Source organism: Epinephelus fuscoguttatus, linkage group LG16 (genome assembly GCF_011397635.1).
Source record: "Epinephelus fuscoguttatus linkage group LG16, E.fuscoguttatus.final_Chr_v1".
In the NCBI taxonomy this organism is placed as follows: domain Eukaryota; kingdom Metazoa; phylum Chordata; class Actinopteri; order Perciformes; family Serranidae; genus Epinephelus; species Epinephelus fuscoguttatus.
Window position 1 is genome coordinate 554,711 of NC_064767.1, and position 22,902 is coordinate 577,612.

Consider the following 22,902-nt stretch of genomic DNA (forward strand, 5'->3'; position numbering starts at 1 on the left):
TCTGTGTTTTTATTGTATATCTATATTTATTATATTTTATTTTTTGTTATTTTGATTGTTTTCTCTCTCTCTCTCTCTTTTTTTTTTCTTGGCTGATGCGTGTGACCGGGGTCTTTTATTTTGAAGTCCCACACCGGAAGCTGTCAGTGGCTCGGTGTAAACACCCCCGGTGGGATGGTGACTGGGTTCTGTCCGGGTTTAGTCCCTCTGTACCCGGGTTAAACGTCAGCACGGTGACCCGCTCCAGCTCCAGACCAACACCTGATCCGATCCGAGCCGAGTTGAGCCGAGTGAACCGTCCGAGAGCAGCATGAATGAGACGGAGGGGCTCCGGTTCCGGCGGGTGCACAGACCGCAGGTCATCACCGACGAGCTGCCGGAGCACCGCTACAAGGGATCCGGGTAAGAAACGGAACCGGGACCCGGGGCGGACAGTAACACACGATCACCGAGCGGAACAGGACCGTTACCGTCTCCGGTTCCGCCTCAGCAGCACCGTGAGGCAGCAGCCGGATGTTTCAGGCTCATTGATTATTGATCAGACAACCGGAAGTGATTCTGTGTGCTTTATTGGTCACAACGTGCTGATTGCAAACAGGAAATAAAACCGATCTGATTCAGAAACAGACTTCCGGTGTTGAAATTCGTTACCTGCCGAGTATCTGAGCTGACGACGTCACTTAAAGTTATTACTCCTTGAAGGCTGATTAAAAATTAAATTAAATAAAGCAGCAGCTGAAGTAATCGAGTACATACTTACTCACTTACTGAATTAAAGTACAGAGTTGGAGTTCTTGTACTTGAGTATTTTTATTATTCTGCTCTCTCCTCATCTTCACTACATTTATCTGACACTTTAGTTACTTTACAGATTCAGATTACTAATACTAATAATAATTGATATAATTAATAATAAATAATGTTTATAAAGTAGATGAAGACATTAAAATCAGAAAAGGGAAATCCAAGGCACTCTTCTTTAAATGTATAGAAAGCCTTTATTTAAAAAAAATGGCTGTTTCATTTAGAAAAGGTTAAAACATGATGGAAGTGGGTTACAGCCCACGCGTTTCGGCACAAAAGCCTTCTTCGGGGTGTAACCCTCAGCATAGTTACAGTTACACCCTGAAGAAGGCTAACCCTAACCCTCAGCACAGTTACAGTTACACCCTGAAGAAGGCTAACCCTAACCCTCAGCATAGTTACAGTTACACCCTGAAGAAGGCTAACCCTAACCCTCAGCACAGTTACAGTTACACCCTGAAGAAGGCTAACCCTAACCCTCAGCACAGTTACAGTTACACCCTGAAGAAGGCTAACCCTAACCCTCAGCACAGTTACAGTTACACCCTGAAGAAGGCTAACCCTAACCCTCAGCACAGTTAATGAAGAGTGCCTTGGATTTCCCTTTTTTGATGTCAACATTCCCACCAGAGAGCACCTTCGTCACATGATTAGATGAACCTTCTGAGCACTCTGAACTTTCTTTTTGACATTAAAATCAGCTCCACCTTCACCAGCTACAATATTAAATTCATCAACACATTAGTGCCTCAGTGATTACAGATTACAGATTACTCTGCACACGTTGGTACTTCATAAGTATTTTAATAATAATACTTTTGTAATTAAGTGCATTTCTGAACGTGGTATTGTTTTATTGCTGCTTTTACTGAAGTACATGATCTGAGTACTTTTCTCAACACTGGCTAAATCTTTTCACAATGGAGGAGAAGCTAACTAGCTTAGCATAAAACTAAATAGCTTTGCAGATCTCAGCAGCTACCAGCTCATTAGTTATTTTTAAATTGATATATTGATATCAGTACCGTTATTGATCATAATACTCTGACTGAGAGAAACTCAGCCAAACACTCGACTCCTTTCAGATACTCTCTGTAAATAAAGTAAAGTTCAAAGAGTAGAGGACTGAGGATTGATCCCTGAGGAGTAGGGGTGGGACTCTCTAGGCAGCTCACGATTTGATTCAATTCCAATTCCAAGGGCAACAATTTCGATTATAAAACGATTCTCAATTCTAAAACGAGCCAGTAAGAAAATTTACACTGGATATTGAAAATCATTATTGTAATAAAGCTGGGAATACATATCCAGTGCATACAAACTGTATTACTTACTGTGGTTGAGATGACTACACCGGTCTCCACCGGTCCATCCTCCTCATCCACAAATCTCAACGGGACTCTCCTGTCCCTCGTCGACCTTCTCGACATTTCTCCTCCAGTATTTACAAAACTATAACTGCCTATGACTGTCTATGAACTGTAAAAACACGAACGTTTGCAAAAAAGATGAACGATGGCAAAACTACGAACCATGGTGAAAACACTCAAAAACATGTCAAAAAACACTCAACAGCTCTAAAAAAACCTCAAATACTATTATTTACAACCCTAAATGTCATTTACAAAATAAACACCACCAAAACATCGCTAAATCACTCCAACTTGCTCCTCGTCAGCTGTTACTCTCCTCCTGCTGTGCTCACTTCCCTCCCCTCCTTCACAGGTAATGACCCTGAGGAGCCCCAGAGTTTAAATAGTAGAGGACCAAGGATTGATCCCTGAGGAGCCCCAGAGAAAAAAGTGTTCAGTATTCAGAGTGTCAAGTGTTTCCTTGTTTCTCTCCTCTCTCAGCACCTACAGTGGGAAGGTGTTCCAGGTGACTCTGCTCTCTCTGGGTGGCTTCCTGCTTCTTCCTCTCCTGTTCATCATCCTCATCCTGGAGTCTCCCATCCAGCCTGACGTGTTCAGGTGAGTCAGTCTGCTCACAGCAGAACATCTGATTTGTTTGAACACTGCAGCATTAGTAACCTCCATCTGCACATGACCTGACATGTTTGGTCACGTGATCAGTTTAAACCCGACAGATTAACTATCTGCTGCCTGCTGCGTGAAATTCTTCTCTTTTAAAATGTTTTACATTTTTCCGATGTTAGCGGATGTGTTTTTATTTCAGGTGAAGCAGCTGTCAGTAAACTTTGGTTCAGCTTCTTTTTACTCACAAAAACATCAAGTGAACCAAAATATTCCAGCAAAGTCAGGACAGCATTCTCTCCTGTCATTCGTCAGATGTGTCAGCGGGACGGGGTCACAAAATAAACACCAGATATTAAGTGAATGAAAATTGAGATAAGAAATAAGTCGAGTCGATGTGTGGCTTTCTGCACGTCACATGAACTTCAACATCCACAATTAAGGGCAGTTTTTCAACTTGGACTCTTTTCTCCTGTGTTTTGTGTCTCTGACTGATGGGAACAGCAGTTTTTGAAATTGCTCCAGTACTGAGAGAGAAATAGGTTATTTTTTTAACCAGAAACAGCACCGAAATCACCATCACCAAACCCACCAGACTGCATTTAAATAATCATTTTATCATCATTAAACACACTTTATGCACAGACGACAGAAACAAAATAAAACTCACAGAAACCATCTCAGGGGGCGTCGGTAGCGTAGTGGATAGTGTTGGCGCCCCATGTACAGAGGCATTGCCTCGCTGCAGTGGTTGCGGGTTTGAGTCTGGCCTGCGACCCTTTGCTGCGTGTCAGTCCCTCTCTCTCTCTCTCTCTCTCTCTCTCTCTGTCTCCCCTCACTCACTGTCCTGTCCATTAAAGGCAAAAAGCCCACAAAAATAATCTTTAAAACAAAAAGAAGAAACCATCTCAGTTCATCTCTCCACTGTTCCAACAGTCACCAGCTCTGGTTTGGTTTAAATTACCCTTAATTCACCAGTTAGATGTGACAACGTGCCGCCTCAGTACACACTAACATGACTGGTTATTTAAATGGAGTCTGGTGGGTTTGGTGATTTCAGGACTTTCTGTTCAAATAAAAAGGATCTTCCTCTTTATCCAAACAGTCTCAGATTGTTCAGCTGTTGGTAAAGTTGTGAGCCTTAAAGGATCTGAAGTCAGTGAGGTTCGAAATATAACAATAACGTCATAGCACATCGTTAGAATATAGGTTACAGGCGTTGAGTAACGTTAGTGCTGCTTTTTCATTTCATTAACATTTTTGGACATTTAAAAATATTTTTCACACATTTAATTGACTTTTTTGTTCTCAGACATTTTATAAAAACAATTTTGGACATCTTAATAATATTTTTTGGATATGTGGGCTACAGCAACACTAAACCCCTGAGCTTGCCTGAGAAGGACTAAATGCACAAAGCTGCTATTTTGAAATATCCCATGGAGAGAGACTCTCACTGCAGCCTGTTCTATTTTGTTGTGAAAATGTGGGCGTGCAGCCTCGTTCTGTGGACGATAAACCAGGTGCAGACTTCCATCTGTGTCACCGCTGATGAGGAAATACAGCGAGTGCTGGACGGAGCAGTGAGTGACAACAACCCCGCCCACATTTAAGAGGACTGTCTGAACACACCGAGGGTCTAGGTACCATGTCTGAAGGCTTACTGCTGGTTCCAAACTCAAACTAAAACATGATGGCAGTCGATGACATCATAGCATTAATGACTGAAGAGTTGTGATATTATGGTGAGTTGGATTAATAATATCTAAAGTAAATGTGATAGTGACTCTCCTGTCAGTTTAAAAACTTTACTCTACAGCAGGAGACGACTGTTTCCCCCTCGCTGACCCCGCCCCCTAATTGTGACCTCACAACAACAGAACAAATCAAGCTGATGTTTTAAATGTAGAGTTTTATGTGGTTCAGATGATCCTGGAGGCTGTAACCACTATAACGTCTGAACATGTCCATATTCAATATGTTTATTAATGATTGTTCTATAAATAATAATCCATCAGGTGGTTCATCCTGCAGAATTATCATGGAAACCATGTCTGTGATGTAAACTTGACTTCCTCTTACATCATCCTGCTGAAATGTTGAGACATGGAGTCCCAGATGTGTTTGTGGTAATAATTTCACATCAGATGAATCTTTGTCGACATGACTGTAACGTCTCTGTGGTTCTTCAGTCGGTCGTCTGTCGGAGCGAGCTCACTCTGATGAGTCTCTGATGGCTGACTGTGAACATTTCAACTCTCTGCTGCAGATATCTGAACATCTGCTGACTCTCCTGGTTAATGATTTATCAGAGGAAGTTCTAACAAACGTCTGAGAGTCAGTTTGGACACACAACTTCATCATTTCACAATACAGTTATTACACAGCAAAGACAAATCATCCTGTGTCAGGAATGATCAGGCGACAGGTGCCAGTATCAGTAAAGAAAACTCGAGTCACTTTGTGTCAAACAGGATGAAACACGTCAAGATTTCAAGTGTCAGCTCTTGACTGAGATATCAGACAGAGACCACGATTGGGAGGAGAATCATTTTATGATTAAGGTTTTATTTATTTAAACATAAAGTTGTAATATTTTAAGGACTAATGTACCTCTAAAAAAGTTATATTTTCAAAACAGGTTGTAATAGGCAAGGCAAGAGTAATATTTAAATTATGTCTTATTTTCAGAATAAAATCACATTATTTCCAAAAAAAAAAAAAAAAGTTTTGAAAATTTTAAAATTTTTAGAGGAATGCAATATGTAGAGAAAAAAGTTGTAATATTTCAATGTAAAAGTATTTAGAAAAAAATATTAAATTTGAGAGAAAAGTTGTTTATTTGTAACAAAAAATAATAATATTTTAAGAATAAACGCACATAAGTTTTAATATTATGAGAGTACTATTTGGATGATGAAATATCACAGTACTTTTTTAAAAAGTTGTGTTTTGGTATAATGCAGTGTGTGTTTTTTAGAAAATATTCAAAGAAAATATAGTAATATTTAAAAAAGTGTTTAGAATCATGTTTTTAACTTGAAAGAAAATTCATTAATTTGGAAATAAAATTGCATTATTTATAGAAAAATGTTTTTAAAAAATACAATATATATGTATAAAATATAAACATATTTTGAAAATAATATTTAATATTTTAAGAATTAACATACATAAGTTTTAGTATTATATTATTTAAAATATGTAATATTTAAAAAATAAAATCACATTATTTCTAAAACTTTTTTGTAAAATGTTATATTTTAAGAAGAATACAATATTAGGGGAAAAAAGTTGTTTTTTAACAATAAAGTTGTAATAGTAACATTTGACAATAAAGTTGCATATATATATATATGTAAAATCATAATATTTTGAAAATAAAGTTGCATTATTTTATAGAGAAAGTATTTTAAAAAAATTTGTGTGTAATATTTCCAGAAACAATATTAAGTTGTTATTTAGAATGTAGCTGTAAATTTGATAAAAAGATTTTCCATAATAAAGTTCTGATATTTTGATTATTTTTTTTTTTTTTTACAGAAACTTCTCATCATATTCAGTGAATAAAGACAAAAAATTTGGACTTGTTTCTCATAGGATTAAAAATGAATGAATTCATATTTTTGTATCTCTAACAGCGGTGCTAACACCTTAAAGTCGTAAAGTGGTGTATATATTGAAACGCCTCCTGCTGGTTGTTTTGTGTTGCTGCAGTCTGAAGGAGCCTCCACTGATGAAGGGCTGCTGGGAGCCGAACCTGAAGCTCAGAGAGGCCCAGAGACTGTTCGAGGACCAGATCATCGGACCTGAGTCCATCGCCAACATCGGAGGTCAGCGTAGTTTAGTTTGACCTCCTGTCACAGCTGGACGATGAAGACGATGAAGAAGACTGAGAGCTGACACGTGTTTGTCTCTTCTGTCCGCAGACGTTTTGTTCGCTGGAACAGCTGATGGGAAAATCGTGAAGCTGGTCGGTCGAAGAATTCACACGGTGACGAGACTCGGAAAACTTCCCTGTGGTGAGATAAATGTTGAGTCTAAATAAGTTAATTTAGTTATTAAGTTAAATTAGTTTAATCTAGTTAATCTTAATCTTTTTGTTTTAGTTCAGGTTCTAGTTTAGTTTAGTTTAGTCCAGGTTCTAGTTTAGTGTAGTTTAGTCCAGGTTCTAGTTTAGTGTAGTTTAGTTCAGGTTCTAGTTTAGTGTAGTTTAGTTTAGTTTAGTTTAGTTTAGTTTAGTTTAGTTTAGTTTAGTTCAGGTTCAAGTTTAGTTTGGTTCAGGTTCTAGTTTAGTTTGGTTTAGTTTAGTTCATTTCAGGTTCTTGTTTAGTTTAGTTTAGTTTAGTTTAGTTTAGTTTAGTTTAGTTCATTTCAGGTTCTTGTTTAGTTTAGTTTAGTTTAGTTTAGTTCATTTCAGGTTCTAGTTTAGTTTGGTTTAGTTTAGTTTAGTTCAGGTTCTAGTTTAGTTTAGTTTAGTTTAGTTTAGTTTAGTTTAGTTCAGTTTAGTTCCGGTTCTAGTTTAGTTTAGTTCATTTCAGGTTCTTGTTTAGTTTAGTTTAGTTTAGTTCATTTCAGGTTCTAGTTTAGTTTGGTTTAGTTTAGTTCATTTCAGGTTCTTGTTTAGTTTGGTTTAGTTTAGTTTAGTTCAGGTTCTAGTTTAGTTTAGTTTAGTTTAGTTCAGTTTAGTTCCGGTTCTAGTTTAGTTTAGTTCAGGTTCAGGTTCAAGTTTAGTTTAGTTCAGGTTCTAGTTTAGTTTGGTTTAGTTTAGTTCAGGTTCTCGTTTAGTTTAGTTTAGTTTAGTTTAGTTTAGTTTAGTTCAGGTTCAAGTTTAGTTTAGTTTAGTTTTATGTTTAGTTTTTGGTTCAATTCAATTTAATTTAGTTTGACTGGGTTAATTTTGTTTAGTTTTTATTGTAATTTTCAATTTAGTTTAGTGTTGTTTTTTCAATTTATCTTTAGCTGAAGATAAAATGTCCCTCAGTGACCTTTGACCTCATCTCATGTGGACACTGTGAGAAATCAATCTGTGACACGATGACGCTGCTCCAACCGTCTACTTCCTGTTCACTGTTTCAACACTAAACACACAGACTGAGAACACCACGTCCTGTAAACACACACTGTCTCACCTCAGTCTGGCTGTCTCACCTCAGTCTGGCTGTCTCACCCCAACAGTCCGTCCGTTTCATTTCAAATCACAGAACACTACAACACAGGTTCTTTTATTGTGAAACAGGAAGTGAGTGCAGTGTTTGCTCTGTGTGCAGCTGTGTCACATTAACAACTCAACGGTCAGTTAGACGATTAGGAGGAACTTATTTTGGCGGTTCTTCAAACAGGAAGCTGACTGATAACGACTAACTGTTGGTCTGGGACAGTTTAACCCCAGAAATCCTTCGTTCGGTTTCAGATTCACTGCGTCGTCAGGTTTCAGCATTAAAACATAAGAAATGTAAAAACTGACAGTTTGAAGATCTTTTTTGTTTTTCAATGAGAATATGTGTGAAAATACACTTGAACATGAATCTGACAAATTATTAGCAAAAACATTTCACTGACACATGACTTCAGTGATTCAACATTAAAATCTGCCAGTAATTATTATTATTTCAATATCTCAGTATTAAATAAACAGAGTTTGGTTATTGTCTCAGGATGATACTGTCTGTCTGTCTGTGTGTCTGTGTGTCTGTCTGTGTGTCTGTCTGTCTGTGTGTGTGTCTGTGTGTCTGTCTGTGTGTCTGTCTGTCTGTCTGTGTGTCTGTGTGTGTGTGTGTGTCTGTCTGTCTGTGTGTCTGTGTGTGTGTCTGTGTGTCTGTCTGTCTGTGTGTCTGTCTGTGTGTCTGTCTGTCTGTCTGTCTGTCTGTCTGTGTGTGTCTGTCTGTGTGTTTGTCTGTCTGTCTGTCTGTGTGTCTGTCTGTCTGTCTGTCTGTCTGTGTGTCTGTCTGTGTGTCTGTCTGTCTGTGTGTGTGTGTCTGTCTGTGTGTCTGTCTGTGTGTCTGTCTGTCTGTCTGTCTGTGTGTCTGTCTGTGTGTGTGTCTGTCTGTCTGTGTGTCTGTGTGTCTGTGTGTGTGTCTGTCTGTGTGTCTGTCTGTCTGTCTGTGTGTCTGTCTGTGTGTCTGTGTGTCTGTGTGTGTGTCTGTCTGTCTGTGTGTCTGTGTGTGTGTCTGTCTGTGTGTCCGTCTGGTTCTCAGCCTGACAATAGAGGATCTAATGTACATTTAATTTTTCATATGAAGCTCTTACAGTTTCCTGCTGTGTGAGCATGAAGTTTGAGATGAATGTATGAGGACTCTTGGTGAACGTGTGAGTCAGACATGGTGATGATGACTCCATTACAGGCTCCAGAGAGGATGAGCCCACCTGTGGGAGGCCACTGGGGATCAAGGTGGGACCCAACGGGACTCTGATTGTGGCCGACGCCTACCTGGGAGTGTTTGAGGTCAACCCCACCACAGGTCAGAGACCACACACACACACACACACAAGTAATAAAACAAGACGAATATAAAGGTCAGAAAATAAACGTCAGGACTCGACGTATGAAAAGATAAAATATTATAATGAAAACAATATCAACAGCAACAAAAATCAAATTAAACATTTCAGAACAGCAAAAATTTAAGTTACGTCCACGTGAGAGTCAACGATAAACTGATTAGATTTTAATGGTTAAAGGTCACTGTGATCTTGCTTGGGTCTCATTTACATGAATGAAATATGTCAAGAAGGTTGTGGCCAGAGGTCACTGTGACCTTGCGTCCATCTCATTTTGTGAATGCAATATCCCAAGAGCACCTTGGGGGCATCTCTTAAAATTTGGCACAAACGTCCATTTTGGTGGTTAGAAGTCACTGTGACCTTGTGTCTATCTCATTGATGTGAACACAACATTTTACAAAAGTCTTAACGGAAGTTCCTCAAATTTGGCACAAACGGCCACTTGGACTCAAGAAGGAAGGATTAGAATTTGTTGGTCAGAGGTCACTGTGACCTTGCACCCATCTCATTTTGTGAACACAATATCCCAATAGCACCTTGGGGGCATCTCTTAAAATTTGGCACAAACGTCCATTTGGACTCAGTGATGAACTGATTAAAATTTGGTGTCAGACATGGCTGTAAACTGTAACTGTGCTGGTTCGTAGAGGCATCCAGCAGCGAGGCAGTGATTCTAGTTTGGATATTGTTTTTCTGGGCTTGTTTGTTTGTTTGTGTGTTTGTTTGTGTGTGTGTGTACATGTAATCAGATCCTACCTCTGGATGTTTGTGACACGTGTGCCCTCTCTGTGGTGGTTTCCTGTGTAGGTGAAGCGACTCGGTTGGTGACGGGTGGTCAGGTGGTTGCCGGCAGGAAGCTGTCATTCATCAACGACGTGGCGGTGACGCAGGACGGGAAGAAGGTGTACTTCACCGACTCCAGCAGCAGGTGGCAGCGCAGAGACTACCTGAACCTCATCATGGAGGCCACGGCCGACGGACGGTACGATTAACGCCATGACTCACCGTAACCTCTCCGACAGGCGGGGCCTTTGTTAGAGACACCAGAGGCTTTGCTTTAGATCCAATCATATTTCACTGAGTACTTCCTGTTTTAATTTGTTGATGGTAGAAACACTTCCTGCATGTTTACCTGCTGTCTCCATTAATTTATTATAATATCTGTTTCCACACCCATATATGGAAGAAAATGTAGAATAATCGAAGACAGAAATAAAATACGTAAATATTTATTTTAGTTTTATTCTCAAAGTATGTAATGAGTATTATTATTCATTATATATATTTAGTATTTTGAAAAATCTTTGGTCTTTATAGCCAAAAGGTACAAAATGATAAATTCATTTTAATTTTATTTTGCAGTAGTTGAATTCAAATATAATTTATCAAATAAATTACACTGATATTTAGAAAAATCATGGACAGATCAATTGATGATATTCAAACAAAAGTAAAAAAAGAATAATTTTGGAATCCACCGTGTTGTTTTTCACTTTTTTATTTATTTATTTTCATGATATTATTTATTTATTTTAAAAAAAGCTTTTACATATATTTTTTTCTTATTCTGTTTTTGTTATTATGACTGAGAGATACAAATGATAAATTAAGAAGTAATTATATTTTATTATTCATTAGTTGAATTTAAATTTAATTATTCAAGTTCTAATCATGTTTAAATTAAATCAACGGATTCACTGATTTAATTTAAACATGATAAAAGTCCAGAATCCACTGTGGGTTTGTTTTTTTAAATATCACATTTTTTTCATAATGAATCAATAATAGCATTAATGAACAGTTTAAATCCGGACACAGTTTGTGAATCGCTGCTGAAGAACTTGACCACTTCCTGTAGGTGTTTCACAATAAAAGCCTTGCTGAGTTGTTGTGTGTTGTTTCCTGTCAGAGTGTTGGAGTACGACACGGAGAGCCGGGAGCTGACGGTGGTGATGGAGAACCTTCGATTCCCAAACGGGCTCCACCTACTGCCTGACGAGGAGTCGGTGCTGGTGGCCGAGACCACCATGGCTCGGATACGCAGGTAAACACACCTGATCCTGATCCACCTGGACCTGACTGAACCACCTGTCTGCACATGGCTCCAAGTTTTATTATTCTGTTAATTCAACAGTCGGCAGAATAAACACATGTATTCTTCTAAATTCAGATGAAACAAAACCAGCTTATTGTAAGCATGTGACCTGGAGTCAGCAGGTGTCAGCTCAGGTGTGACAGCTCAGGTGTGACAGCTCAGGTGTAACAGCTTAGTTGTAACAGCTCAGGTGTGTCAGCTCAGGTGTGATAGCTCAGGTGTAACAGCTCAGGTGTGACAGCTTAGTTGTAACAGCTCAGGTGTGACAGCTCAGGTGTGACAGCTTAGTTGTAACAGCTCAGGTGTGACAGCTCAGGTGTGACAGCTCAGGTGTGACAGCTCAGGTGTGACAGCTCAGGTGTGACAGCTCAGGTGTGACAGCTCAGGTGTAACAGCTTAGTTGTAACAGCTCAGGTGTGACAGCTCAGGTGTGACAGCTTAGTTGTAACAGCTCAGGTGTGACAGCTCAGGTGTGACAGCTCAGGTGTGTCAGCTCAGGTGTGTCAGCTCAGGTGTGACAGCTCAGGTATAACAGCTCAGGTGTGACAGCTCAGGTGTGACAGCTCAAGTTACAGCCTGATTCAAACTGCTTCACATGATGAAATAAAAATAGAAATTATAATTACTATATGTGTAGATAAGGATCTCGTAATTACGAGATAAGGTGTCTAATTTTTTTATCCAGTGAATGCAATGCGCTTCCGTAGTATCTGACAAAGGGTTATTTAAATCTATCTGATCTATATTGATCTATCTATATGTATGTGTGTGTGTGTGTGTGTATGTGTGTATATATATTTAGCCTGGTCAAATTTAAAATAACCCAGGACACAAACTAATTTACGGGATCTTTATTTCTCCGAATACTCTTTAAAAAAAAAAGAGAGTAGTATTAAATTATCTTGGAAAGTTCAATTTGGTTTAGGGTTAACAAAGATTTCATTCACAAACAAAAATGGACATCTTCAGGCATGAAGAGCCTCACTTCAAGTAATATCTTACTCTTCAAAACTCAAAGGATTTCACCTATCTCGGTACACAACGTTTCTGACTCAAAGTGCATTAATGCCAGTGCATTAACAACTCATGAACAACTTTATGTAAATACACGAAAATACATGAGAATGCATGAAAATGCATGAACAACTGTAGCGGTAGCTCTTCTGCTAAACAAAATAAAAGAAATAAACAAAATTCACATACAGTTATTTCCACAGAATATGAAACATTAGTACATTAATATGAAATGAAATCATACAGCCCATTAATATACTTACAACACTTTATCTCTGTACTAACTCAGATCCACATCATGTGGCGACAGGCCGTCAAACTCATGCAGCTCTACACACGAAAATAAACATCATTTTCAGTAAAAGTGCACAACTAGTGAAAGTTTTCCAGCATGAACAATAGCAAAATGTAACTCTGTAAACTGAATTAACAATACTTTCAGCATGTGTTAACCTGACATCTTAATTACTTACTCCGCGACCAAGCACATGTACTCAAAATCTGTAAACATCCGAATGACTACGTCGCTATCTGCGGTAAACATTACATGTTACACTTCTATACGATCTCAAAAGTGATCATCTGTCAAGCGTTTCATACAGAAAGTAACATTCTAAACATATTTACCCACTCGAAAAACAACAAATATCCCTTCTGGTGAACAGGTGAGTCTCTCTCTCCAAGCGGATGCTGCTCATCACTTCCTGTTTCTGGTCCGCGATTCTCACTCTCTCACGCGATCTCCTATAGAACACCTCACAGTCTGGGGCACAGTGCCATCTAGTGGCTTTAGTGTGAACTCTTATTTCCACTTGGCTACATATATATCTGTATATACAGATGATGAAAATGATGTGGTCCTGTGCTAAAGGTCACATGATGTTATATATATTACAAATGTCAATCAACAGTATATATGATGAAAGTTATGTAACGATCTCTGTGATAGATGAAGATGTCGGCTCTCTTTGTTGCCACAGAAACGAGCTGCCGGCCTGGTTCTACCCACATGAAGTGTGTGTGTGTGTGTGTGTGTGTGGGTGTGTGTGTGTGTGTGTGTGTGTGTGTGGGTGGTTCAGTGGGAGGTGTAGTGGACTCGTCAGCTTATTTTCATCCTGCCTGCTGTGACAGAGACAGTTTGAACTGTTTGACTGTATAAATATGTTTTAATATTTAACCCCGACCTGTCCAGGCTCTGTGTTCACTATATATACCTGGTTTATATAAAACACATCAGCGTAGGTGTAAACAGATATGAGGACATTCTTACAGCTGTTTAACTGTGTTGTTTTTATTATCTGTTTATACAGAAAAATAAATCAACAAATAAGATAAAATAACAACATTTAAGAAAATAGTAAAAATACAAACAAAAGAAGATGAAAGGTGATTTGTTAAATACAATATAAATAAAATTAGACAAAGTAAAGAGTTGGTTGATAAATACGCTCAATATAAAATAAACAGTTCCACCATGAAGCACTTTTAAACTGCTGATGACATATTTTATATTATTTAATATTATTTCTGGTCACCAGTCAGACTGTGTGAGGACAGACTGGAGCTGTTGTGTCCTCACTGTTCGTCTCAGAGGACACGTCTTTGTGTTTCTGTATCAGAGTCCACGTTGCCGGTCTGAACAAAGGTGGGATGGACACGTTCATCGACAACCTGCCTGGTTTCCCTGACAACATCCGCCCGAGCTCGACCGGAGGTTACTGGGTGGCCATGTCGGCGGTGCGGCCCAACCCCGGCTTCTCCATGCTGGACTTCCTGTCCCAGAGACCCTGGATCAAGAAACTCATCTTCAAGGTGAAAAGACACAGCGACAGAGACAGAGACAGAGACAGACCAGGTCCAGGTCCAGCTGCTCCTGGACCTTCAGGGAAACTTTCAGGACCCAGAAAGTTTTTATGTCTTTGTTCAGGAGACGCTGGTCTCCAGATCAGCCAGTCAGTGTGAAGCACCGATCAGTGTAGATGAGCTATGTTCAAAGAGACAATAACAACCTGTAGGTGTCCTCGTAGAGACAATAACAACCTGTAGGTGTCCTCGTAGAGATGATAACAACCTGTAGGTGTCCTCTTAGTGACATTAAAAATTCTCAGGTGCCCTGTTAAAAACAATAGTGACCCGCAGGTGTCATAACCTGCATGTGTCCTTGGAGAGACGATAACTGTGTTCATCATAAGAAACAACAGTCTTGAATGTCCTGTCGTCTGATTGGCTGTCTGTCGTCTCGTGGAGGCGGCGCTTTGAGAGGCTGTAAATGTTTTCCAGGAGTCCTGCAGTTTTTACATCCGACACTTTTCAGACCAGGAAATCTGAACAAACCAAGAAGGTTCTGCAGAGTTTGATTTTCAGATCCTGTGATGTAATAACCTTCTTTCCGTCTTTGTAACCTTCATCCTGCCTTCCTATCTCCTTCCTCCCTTCCCTCCTCCCTCCTCTGCAGCTCTTCAGTCAGGACGTCCTGGTGAAGTTCGTCCCTCGGTACAGCCTGGTGGCGGAGCTCCATGAAGGTGGCGTCTGCACACGGAGCTTCCACGACCCCAACGGCCTGGTGGCGGCTTATGTCAGTGAAGTCCACGAACATGATGGGAGCCTGTACATCGGCTCCTTCCGCTCGCCGTACATTGCCAAACTTGACCTGCGCAAGGTTTAAAGACAATAAAGACCAATTGACTGATGGATGTACAGACGGACATGTGTGACTTAGTAAGAAGTCTGAAACTGCGACGTGGTGTTCTTCTTTAACAGTGATGTCATGATGCACCAGGAGGTAAATGAAAACCTGTCACAGGTGTGTTGTCAGACTCGGGCGGCGGTCAGTCTGGTTAAAGTTCTCGACACACATGAGAAATTACCCTGAAATTCAAACACTGTGTCTCCAGAAGGTGAACCCAAGGGACGCTGCCGATAGGACGGCCTGGTAACCATAGTGACAGTCTGACATCATGTTTGTGTTAGACTTTTGCGGACATCATGGAGCGTGATCAGGCTGGGTATGGAAATTTTATATCTTCTTTGGTACTAAATGTGTCTGTAGCTCAGAGTTTAAAATCAGGTTCTGATAACTGACATCAAATTTCCGAAACGTGATTTTGTTGACTTCCTAATTTAAATCTTAATTTATCCAGTTTTGGTTTTCGCTTGGCGTCTCCTCAGACATTTAACAGCTGATTTGGTCATAAACCTGCAGGCAGACGGGATGAACTTCCAACATCAGCGTTTGTTTACCTGTTAATGTTTTGGGCTCCCAGTCTGCGCTAACCTACAGAGCTAACTGGCTTGGATAGCACTGTTACTGCTACTAGCTGCCATTTCTCACCGTAGTATGTTAGCTAGCCTGTGCCAACAGATAGCATCAAAGTTTGTGCCTGTAGTAAAAGAAATAATTTTACCATTATTTCAAATCAGTAAAAACTGTCAGGCTGTCATAACATCGTGCTGCGTGTTCACCCTCGACTGTTTGTAAAGCAGCGACAGAAATATTAAGCCTGAGTTTTATTACTTTGAATGACACTTTTGGTTGACGTAAAGCGTCCATGTTTGTTCGGTTTTCCTGAAATTTCTTTATTAATGAACACCAAGTCAAAGATAGATTCTCAGTTGTAAAAACAACTTGGATGTAAAAGCTAATTACGAGTCAGAAGGTGTTATGTATAAATTTTAGCATGTTGGAAAGTTAGCATGGTGATAGAGCCCTGCAGGAATGAGTTAGCATGTTAGCACTTCCTGTTTCCTTGTCTCAAAGTCAGTGTGTTTTTGGAGATGTGTGAAATAAGGACTGTGGTTAACACCAGTTGAGACCCCACTGTCAGTTTACAGCTTAATGTGTTTTTAACCGGTGTCTAAATGAGACTACAGAACGTCATCACGCCCAACACGACTTTACCAACATCGTCCCCCTGCAGAGTTCCAGAGCCACTGTATGAGACATGCACATGCGCAAGCTCGAGAAGACGGGGTATCTGTCAGTCACAGTCTCCTGTCAGTCAAACCCTTACCAGTTTTTAATTCAGCCAATCACTTAACAGCAGTGCGAGGAGTCAACATTTCAACTAGCTAGCATCCGCGTATCAACTCCCCAATCATAATAAAATAGTGCAACTTCAACCACTGCTCATTTTAGAAGGACCACGGCAGGATAACGTGTCCTCTGTTTAAATTATCGGACAGTTAACGGACAATAAATCATAGCTGTTTGTTTCTGGCTGCTAGCGTTAGCTAACACAGCTAGCAGAGCTCGCTGATGATTCAGCTGCTTTACTTTGAGAAACGAATTTTTCTGATCGTGTTTGTTGTTTTGACATTTTCTTTGTTTTTGAAATGAGGTGCCAAATGTTCAAATTTAAATCTGTGACCAGGATCTTTATTTGCACGAAGATGTTTAATTCTGTTTTAAACATTTAAAACGTGACGGCAGAAACACGTTTCTTTCACAGTAGTTTTGATGTGTATTTTTAGCTTCCTGGCTCGTCGCTGACGACGGACTGATTTCTCTCTGTCAACTCTTTTCCTTCAGTTGTGTTTGAACCTGTTCTGCAGCTTTTCAGCTTCCTTTCAATAAAAACAAATCATGAAATCTGTTCATTTGTTCTCTAAATATTCCTTTAACCTTCGTAACACCTGTTTGTTTTCCTTTTTACCTCAGTGACGTCAGAGTTCATCTGTAGGTTAAAGTCAAAGTTCTTGTGATGATCTCACATGTTATGAGCTGTTAGCTCTTTCCTAATAAACATTTCTGTGACAGTTTGAACACACGAGACACGTGGCTGCTGTTCATGACTGTGACCAGCAGGTGGCGTCTGCACTCAACACAACCACAGATTAAAGAGGACGCAGTTTCTTCTTCACTGCGTCACTGAGTGTTTTTGTACAGGAAATAAATCTGCAGGAAAAGTTCAGTTAAAAATGTTGGTTTTATTTTTCAGTGCAGAGTTGAGTTTGACAGGTGAGCGGAGACGGAGAGCAGCAGGTGAGGATGATGGAGGATGAAGGTGGGACGCAGCCGGTGGTTTCAGGATGAACAGGTGAATTGTCTGACCATGGTCTTGTTCTCCCAGGGAATCACCCAGACCTCTGTGTGACACTGAAACGTCTGAAAGACACAACAGGAAGTAGAATTTTAACCACAAACCCTCTGAACACAGCGTCACAGACGTGTTGTGGTTTAACAAGACTCCAGGAAGTAGTCCAGCACATGATGTCATCTAACTGAGAAGCAAAGAGTCAAACTGTCCCCGCCCGTCCTGCTGAGTCACCTGGTGCAGGTCGTCACCTTCAGGCTGAACGTCACAGTTGGACAGATCTCTGTTGTTGTCTCGTTTACGGCAGACGGTTCGGGTCATGTCCAAATCCACGGCGTACAGAGCTCCCTCAACGACCTGAAACACAGTGTTTTTGTCTCCTGTAAATCCTTCACATCTCCTCATGTCAGATTCAGCCTGTGACATCATGTAAGAGTATTTTAGGTTGACCTGCCTTTGACCTTTGACCCCACAGAAATGATGCGTTTCCTGTGTCGTACCTTCATCTGTGCTCTGGTGATGCTGAGGGGTTTGAAGATGAAGATGTCATTTGACATGTTGTTGTAGAAGGAGACGGCGCTGTCCACGGCCTGCAGAGGGCCCGGGTCCATCTTGCTGATATCCCGCCATGTTCCAACCATGGGGCCGCCATCTTGGCTGCCCTCTGCTGACGTCACAGCTGCAGAGGAAGAGGAGGACAGACACAGATGGACAGAGACCTGAACAAGGTGCCAACATGTGTACAGTCTGTGGCTGTGTTTGTTTATTTCCTTTATTAATCCCCCTGAGGGGAAATTCAATGTTTTCACTCTTGCTTGTCAGTTACACACAGGTCTGAAAGACACACACATGCACAAACAGGACCTATACATGCACAAAGTGGAGAGATGTCAGAGTGAGGGGGCTGCCCTTTGGTCAGGCGCCCCGAGCAGTTGGGGGGTTCGGTGCCTTGCTCAAGGGCACCTCGGCAGTGCCCAAGAGGTGAACTGGCACCTCTCCAGCCACCAGTCCACGCTCCATATTTTGGTCCGGACGGGGACTCGAACAGGCGACCCTCCGGTTCCCAACCCAAGTCCCTATGGACTGAGCTACTGCCGCCCCAAGAGAGAGGGTGGTGTCTGTGTGTGTGTCTGTGTGTGTGTGTGTCTCTGTGTGTGTCTCTGTGTCTCTGTGTGTCTGTGTGTGTCTGTGTCTCTGTGTGTCTCAGTGTGTCTGTGTGTCTGTGTGTCTCAGTGTGTCTGTGTGTCTGTGTCTCTGTGTGTCTCAGTGTGTCTGTGTGTCTGTGTCTCTGTGTGTCTGTGTGTCTCTGTGTCTCTGTGTGTCTGTGTCTCTGTGTGTCTCAGTGTGTCTGTGTGTCTCTGTGTCTCTGTGTGTCTGTGTGTGTGTGTGTGTGTGTCTGTGTCTCTGTGTGTCTGTGTGTCTGTGTCTCTGTGTGTCTGTGTCTCTGTGTGTCTGTGTCTCTGTGTGTCTCTGTGTCTGTGTCTCTGTGTGTCTGTGTCTCTGTGTGTCTGTGTCTCTGTGTGTCTCTGTGTGTGTGTGTGTGTGTCTGTGTCTCTGTGTGTCTCTGTGTCTGTGTCTCTGTGTGTCTGTGTCTGTGTGTGTCTGTGTGTCTCTGTCTCTGTGTGTCTGTGTCTCTGTGTCTGTATCTCTGTGTCTCTGTGTGTCTGTGTGTGTCTCTGTGTCTCTGTGTATCTCTGTGTGTGTGTGTCTCTGTGTCTCTGTGTGTCTGTGTGTCTGTGTGTGTGTGTGTGTCTCTGTGTGTGTGTGTCTCTGTGTCTCTGTGTGTCTGTGTGTGTGTGTGTCTCTGTCTGTGTCTCTGTGTCTCTGTGTGTCTCTGTGTGTCTCTGTGTCTCTCTGTGTGTCTGTGTGTCTCTGTGTGTCTGTGTCTCTCTGTGTGTCTGTGTGTCTCTGTGTGTCTCTGTGTCTCTCTGTGTGTCTGTGTGTCTCTGTGTGTCTGTGTGTCTCTGTGTCTCTGTGTGTCTCTGTGTCTCAGTGTGTCTGTGTCTGTGTGTGTGTGTGTCTCTGTGTGTGTGTGTGTCTCTGTGTGTGTGTGTCTCTGTCTGTGTCTCTGTGTGTGTCTGTGTGTGTCTGTGTGTGTCTGTGTGTCTGTGTCTGTGTGTCTGTGTCTGTGTGTCTGTGTGTCTCTGTGTGTCTCTGTGTCTCTGTGTGTCTCTGTGTCTCTGTGTGTCTCTGTGTGTCTTTGTCTCTTTGTCTCTGGGACGGAGGAGTTTGACTCAGCAGAATTTTCTTTTCATCATGAACAAAGTTTTTCTTCAGAAACTAAAACAGCTGTTTTTAATAAATTCACCTTAAACTGAAATATGGAGATAAAAATACTAAAAATCAGTTTTATTTAAACAAATAAACGTTGTGTCTCAGTCTAAAAACTGTCCCCGTCTTTGTCCACTATGTCTCTGAGATGGACAGAAGCTGATTAAAAACCTGACCAGGTGAGAAACGAGAATCTTCTAAACTTCTCTTTAAACCCTGAGAAAGGAAACAGGAAGTCTTTTACCCAGGACGGTGAGCAGAGAGACGAGCAGCAGTGTCTTCGGTCCCATCATGTCCTCTGTTTGTGTCTCTGTAAGGACACGTCTGTGTTTCCTGTGAGGCGGCGACACTCTGACCTCAGATCAGTGTGAACTACCTGTCATGTTTGCTGCAGGACCGGTTTGTTTAACTTCTTTTGCAGGTCACTTCCTGTTGGTGTGAACACTTCCTGTAGCTGCTGAGTCATGTTCACTGAGTCAGGCTCCAAACCTCAGAAGAACTGTGTTTCCCAGCATGCACTGCAGCTGAGCTCCGTCCCAGCTGACAGCCATCAGCACTCACACAGGTGTGGACAGGTGAACCAGTCCGTCCAGTCTGTTTGTCTCACAGTGGAGTGAAATACAAAACATTTTAAGTCAACAAAAAATCAAAATGTTTTAAGTCAGTGAAAACGAAAAACATTTGCATTGATAAAGATTCAAAAAGTTTTAGTTGAAGAAATTAAAAAAAAATTAAGTCAATTAAAATTAATTATGTATGACGATAACATGTTTATTGACTCGTCTGTGTGTGACCCGTCCAGCATGACATGAATATAACACGTTTATTGACTCGTCTGTGTGTGACCCGTCCAGCATGACGTGAATATAACACGTTTATTGACTCGTCTGTGTGTGACCCGTCCAGCATGACATCAATATAACATGTTTATTAACTCGTCTGTGTGTGACCCGTCCAGCATGACGTGAATATAACATGTTTACTGACTCGTCTGTGTGTGACCCGTCCAGCATGACATCAATATAACATGTTTATTGACTTGTCTGTGTGTGACCCATCTAACATGACATCAATATAACATGTTTATTGACTTGTCTGTGTGTGACCCGTCCAGCATGACATCAATATAACATGTTTATTGACTCGTCTGTGTGTGACCCGTCCAGCATGACATCAATATAATACGTTTATTGACTCGTCTGTGTGTGACCCGTCCAGCATGACATCAATATAACATGTTTATTGACCTGTCTGTGTGTGACCCGTCCAGCATGACATCAATATAATACGTTTATTGACTTGTCTGTGTGTGACCCGTCCAGCATGACATCAATATAACACGTTTATTGACTCGTCTGTGTGTGACCCGTCCAGCATGACGTGAATATAACACGTTTATTGACTCGTCTGTGTGTGACCCGTCCTGCATGACGTGAATATAACACGTTCATTGACTCGTCTGTGTGTGACCCGTCCTGCATGACGTGAATATAACACGTTTATTGACTCGTCTGTGTGTGACCCGTCCAGCATGACATCAATATAACACGTTTATTGACTTGTCTGTGTGTGACCCGTCCAGCATGACATCAATATAACATGTTTATTGACTTGTCTGTGTGTGACCCGTCCAGCATGACATCAATATAACATGTTCATTGACTCGTCTGTGTGTGACCCGTCCAGCATGACGTGAATATAACACGTTTATTGACTCGTCTGTGTGTGACCCGTCCAGCATGACGTGAATATAACACGTTTATTGACTCGTCTGTGTGTGACCCGTCCAGCATGACATCAATATAACATGTTTACTGACTCGTCTGTGTGTGACCCGTCCAGCATGACGTGAATATAACATGTTTATTGACCTGTCTGTGTGTGACCCGTCCAGCATGACGTGAATATAACACGTTTATTGATTTGTCTGTGTGTGACCCGTCCAGCATGACATCAATATAACATGTTTATTGACTTGTCTGTGTGTGACCCGTCCAGCATGACATCAATATAACATGTTTATTGACCTGTCTGTGTGTGACCCGTCCAGCATGACGTGAATATAACACGTTTATTAACTCGTCTGTGTGTGACCCATCTAACATGACATCAATATAACATGTTTATTGACTCGTCTGTGTGTGACCCGTCCAGCATGACATCAATATAACATGTTTATTGACTTGTCTGTGTGTGACCCGTCCAGCATGACATCAATATAATACGTTTATTGACTTGTCTGTGTGTGACCCGTCCAGCATGACATCAATATAACATGTTTATTGACTTGTCTGTGTGTGACCCGTCCAGCATGACATCAATATAACATGTTTATTGACTTGTCTGTGTGTGACCCATCTAACATGACATCAATATAACATGTTTATTGACTTGTCTGTGTGTGACCCGTCCAGCATGACATCAATATAACATGTTTATTGACTCGTCTGTGTGTGACCCGTCCAGCATGACATCAATATAACATGTTTATTGACTTGTCTGTGTGTGACCCGTCCAGCATGACATCAATATAACATGTTTATTGACTTGTCTGTGTGTGACCCGTCCAGCATGACATCAATATAACATGTTTATTGACTTGTCTGTGTGTGACCCGTCCAGCATGACATCAATATAATACGTTTATTGACTTGTCTGTGTGTGACCCGTCCAGCATGACATCAATATAATACGTTTATTGACTTGTCTGTGTGTGACCCGTCCAGCATGACATCAATATAACATGTTTATTGACTTGTCTGTGTGTGACCCGTCCAGCATGACATCAATATAACACGTTTATTGACTTGTCTGTGTGTGACCCGTCCAGCATGACATCAATATAACATGTTTATTGACTCGTCTGTGTGTGACCCGTCCAGCATGACATCAATATAACATGTTTATTGACTTGTCTGTGTGTGACCCGTCAGCATGACATCAATATAACACGCTTATTGACTTGTCTGTCCAGCATGACGTGAATATAACACGTTTATTGACTCGTCTGTGTGTGACCCGTCCAGCATGACATGAATATAACATGTTTATTGACCTGTCTGTGTGTGACCCGTCCAGCATGACATCAATATAACATGTTTATTGACTCGTCTGTGTGTGACCCGTCCAGCATGACATCAATATAACATGTTTATTGACTCGTCTGTGTGTGACCCGTCCAGCATGACATCAATATAATACGTTTATT

At 41.0% G+C, this 22,902-nt stretch overlaps 2 protein-coding genes across 2 annotated transcripts; one reads left to right on the forward strand and one right to left on the reverse strand.

Annotated features, from left to right (window-relative positions):
- The first annotated feature begins 100 nt into the window (after positions 1 to 100).
- On the forward strand, positions 101 to 16,982 carry LOC125903255 (adipocyte plasma membrane associated protein). Its single transcript, XM_049600059.1, has 9 exons — positions 101 to 402; positions 2,658 to 2,774; positions 6,495 to 6,610; positions 6,707 to 6,799; positions 9,122 to 9,238; positions 10,089 to 10,263; positions 11,191 to 11,325; positions 14,010 to 14,202; positions 14,846 to 16,982. The coding sequence occupies exons 1-9, from the start codon at positions 311 to 313 to the stop codon at positions 15,053 to 15,055; spliced, it is 1,248 nt and encodes a 415-aa protein (XP_049456016.1). The 5' UTR covers positions 101 to 310; the 3' UTR covers positions 15,056 to 16,982.
- Positions 16,983 to 17,296: 314 nt separating this feature from the next.
- LOC125903256 (cystatin-F) lies at positions 17,297 to 20,095 on the reverse strand. Its single transcript, XM_049600060.1, has 4 exons — positions 19,939 to 20,095; positions 17,924 to 18,102; positions 17,658 to 17,780; positions 17,297 to 17,494 (listed from the first exon to the last, which is right to left on the reverse strand). The coding sequence occupies exons 1-4, from the start codon at positions 19,985 to 19,987 to the stop codon at positions 17,414 to 17,416; spliced, it is 432 nt and encodes a 143-aa protein (XP_049456017.1). The 5' UTR covers positions 19,988 to 20,095; the 3' UTR covers positions 17,297 to 17,413.
- Positions 20,096 to 22,902: the final 2,807 nt, after the last annotated feature.

Excerpts from the sequence above, each read along its gene's own strand:
- LOC125903255 (XM_049600059.1), top strand. The coding sequence starts at position 311 with ATGAATGAGACGGAGGGGCTCCGGTTCCGGCGGGTGCACAGACCGCAG. Across the intron at positions 6,800-9,121 it reads ACTCGGAAAACTTCCCTGTG|GCTCCAGAGAGGATGAGCCC; the intron begins GTGAGATAAATG and ends ACTCCATTACAG. Across the intron at positions 14,203-14,845 it reads TCAAGAAACTCATCTTCAAG|CTCTTCAGTCAGGACGTCCT; the intron begins GTGAAAAGACAC and ends CCTCCTCTGCAG.
- LOC125903256 (XM_049600060.1), bottom strand. The coding sequence starts at position 19,987 with ATGATGGGACCGAAGACACTGCTGCTCGTCTCTCTGCTCACCGTCCTG. Across the intron at positions 17,781-17,923 it reads TCACCAGAGCACAGATGAAG|GTCGTTGAGGGAGCTCTGTA; the intron begins GTACGACACAGG and ends ACTGTGTTTCAG. Across the intron at positions 17,495-17,657 it reads AAGGTGACGACCTGCACCAG|ACGTTTCAGTGTCACACAGA; the intron begins GTGACTCAGCAG and ends TGTGTCTTTCAG.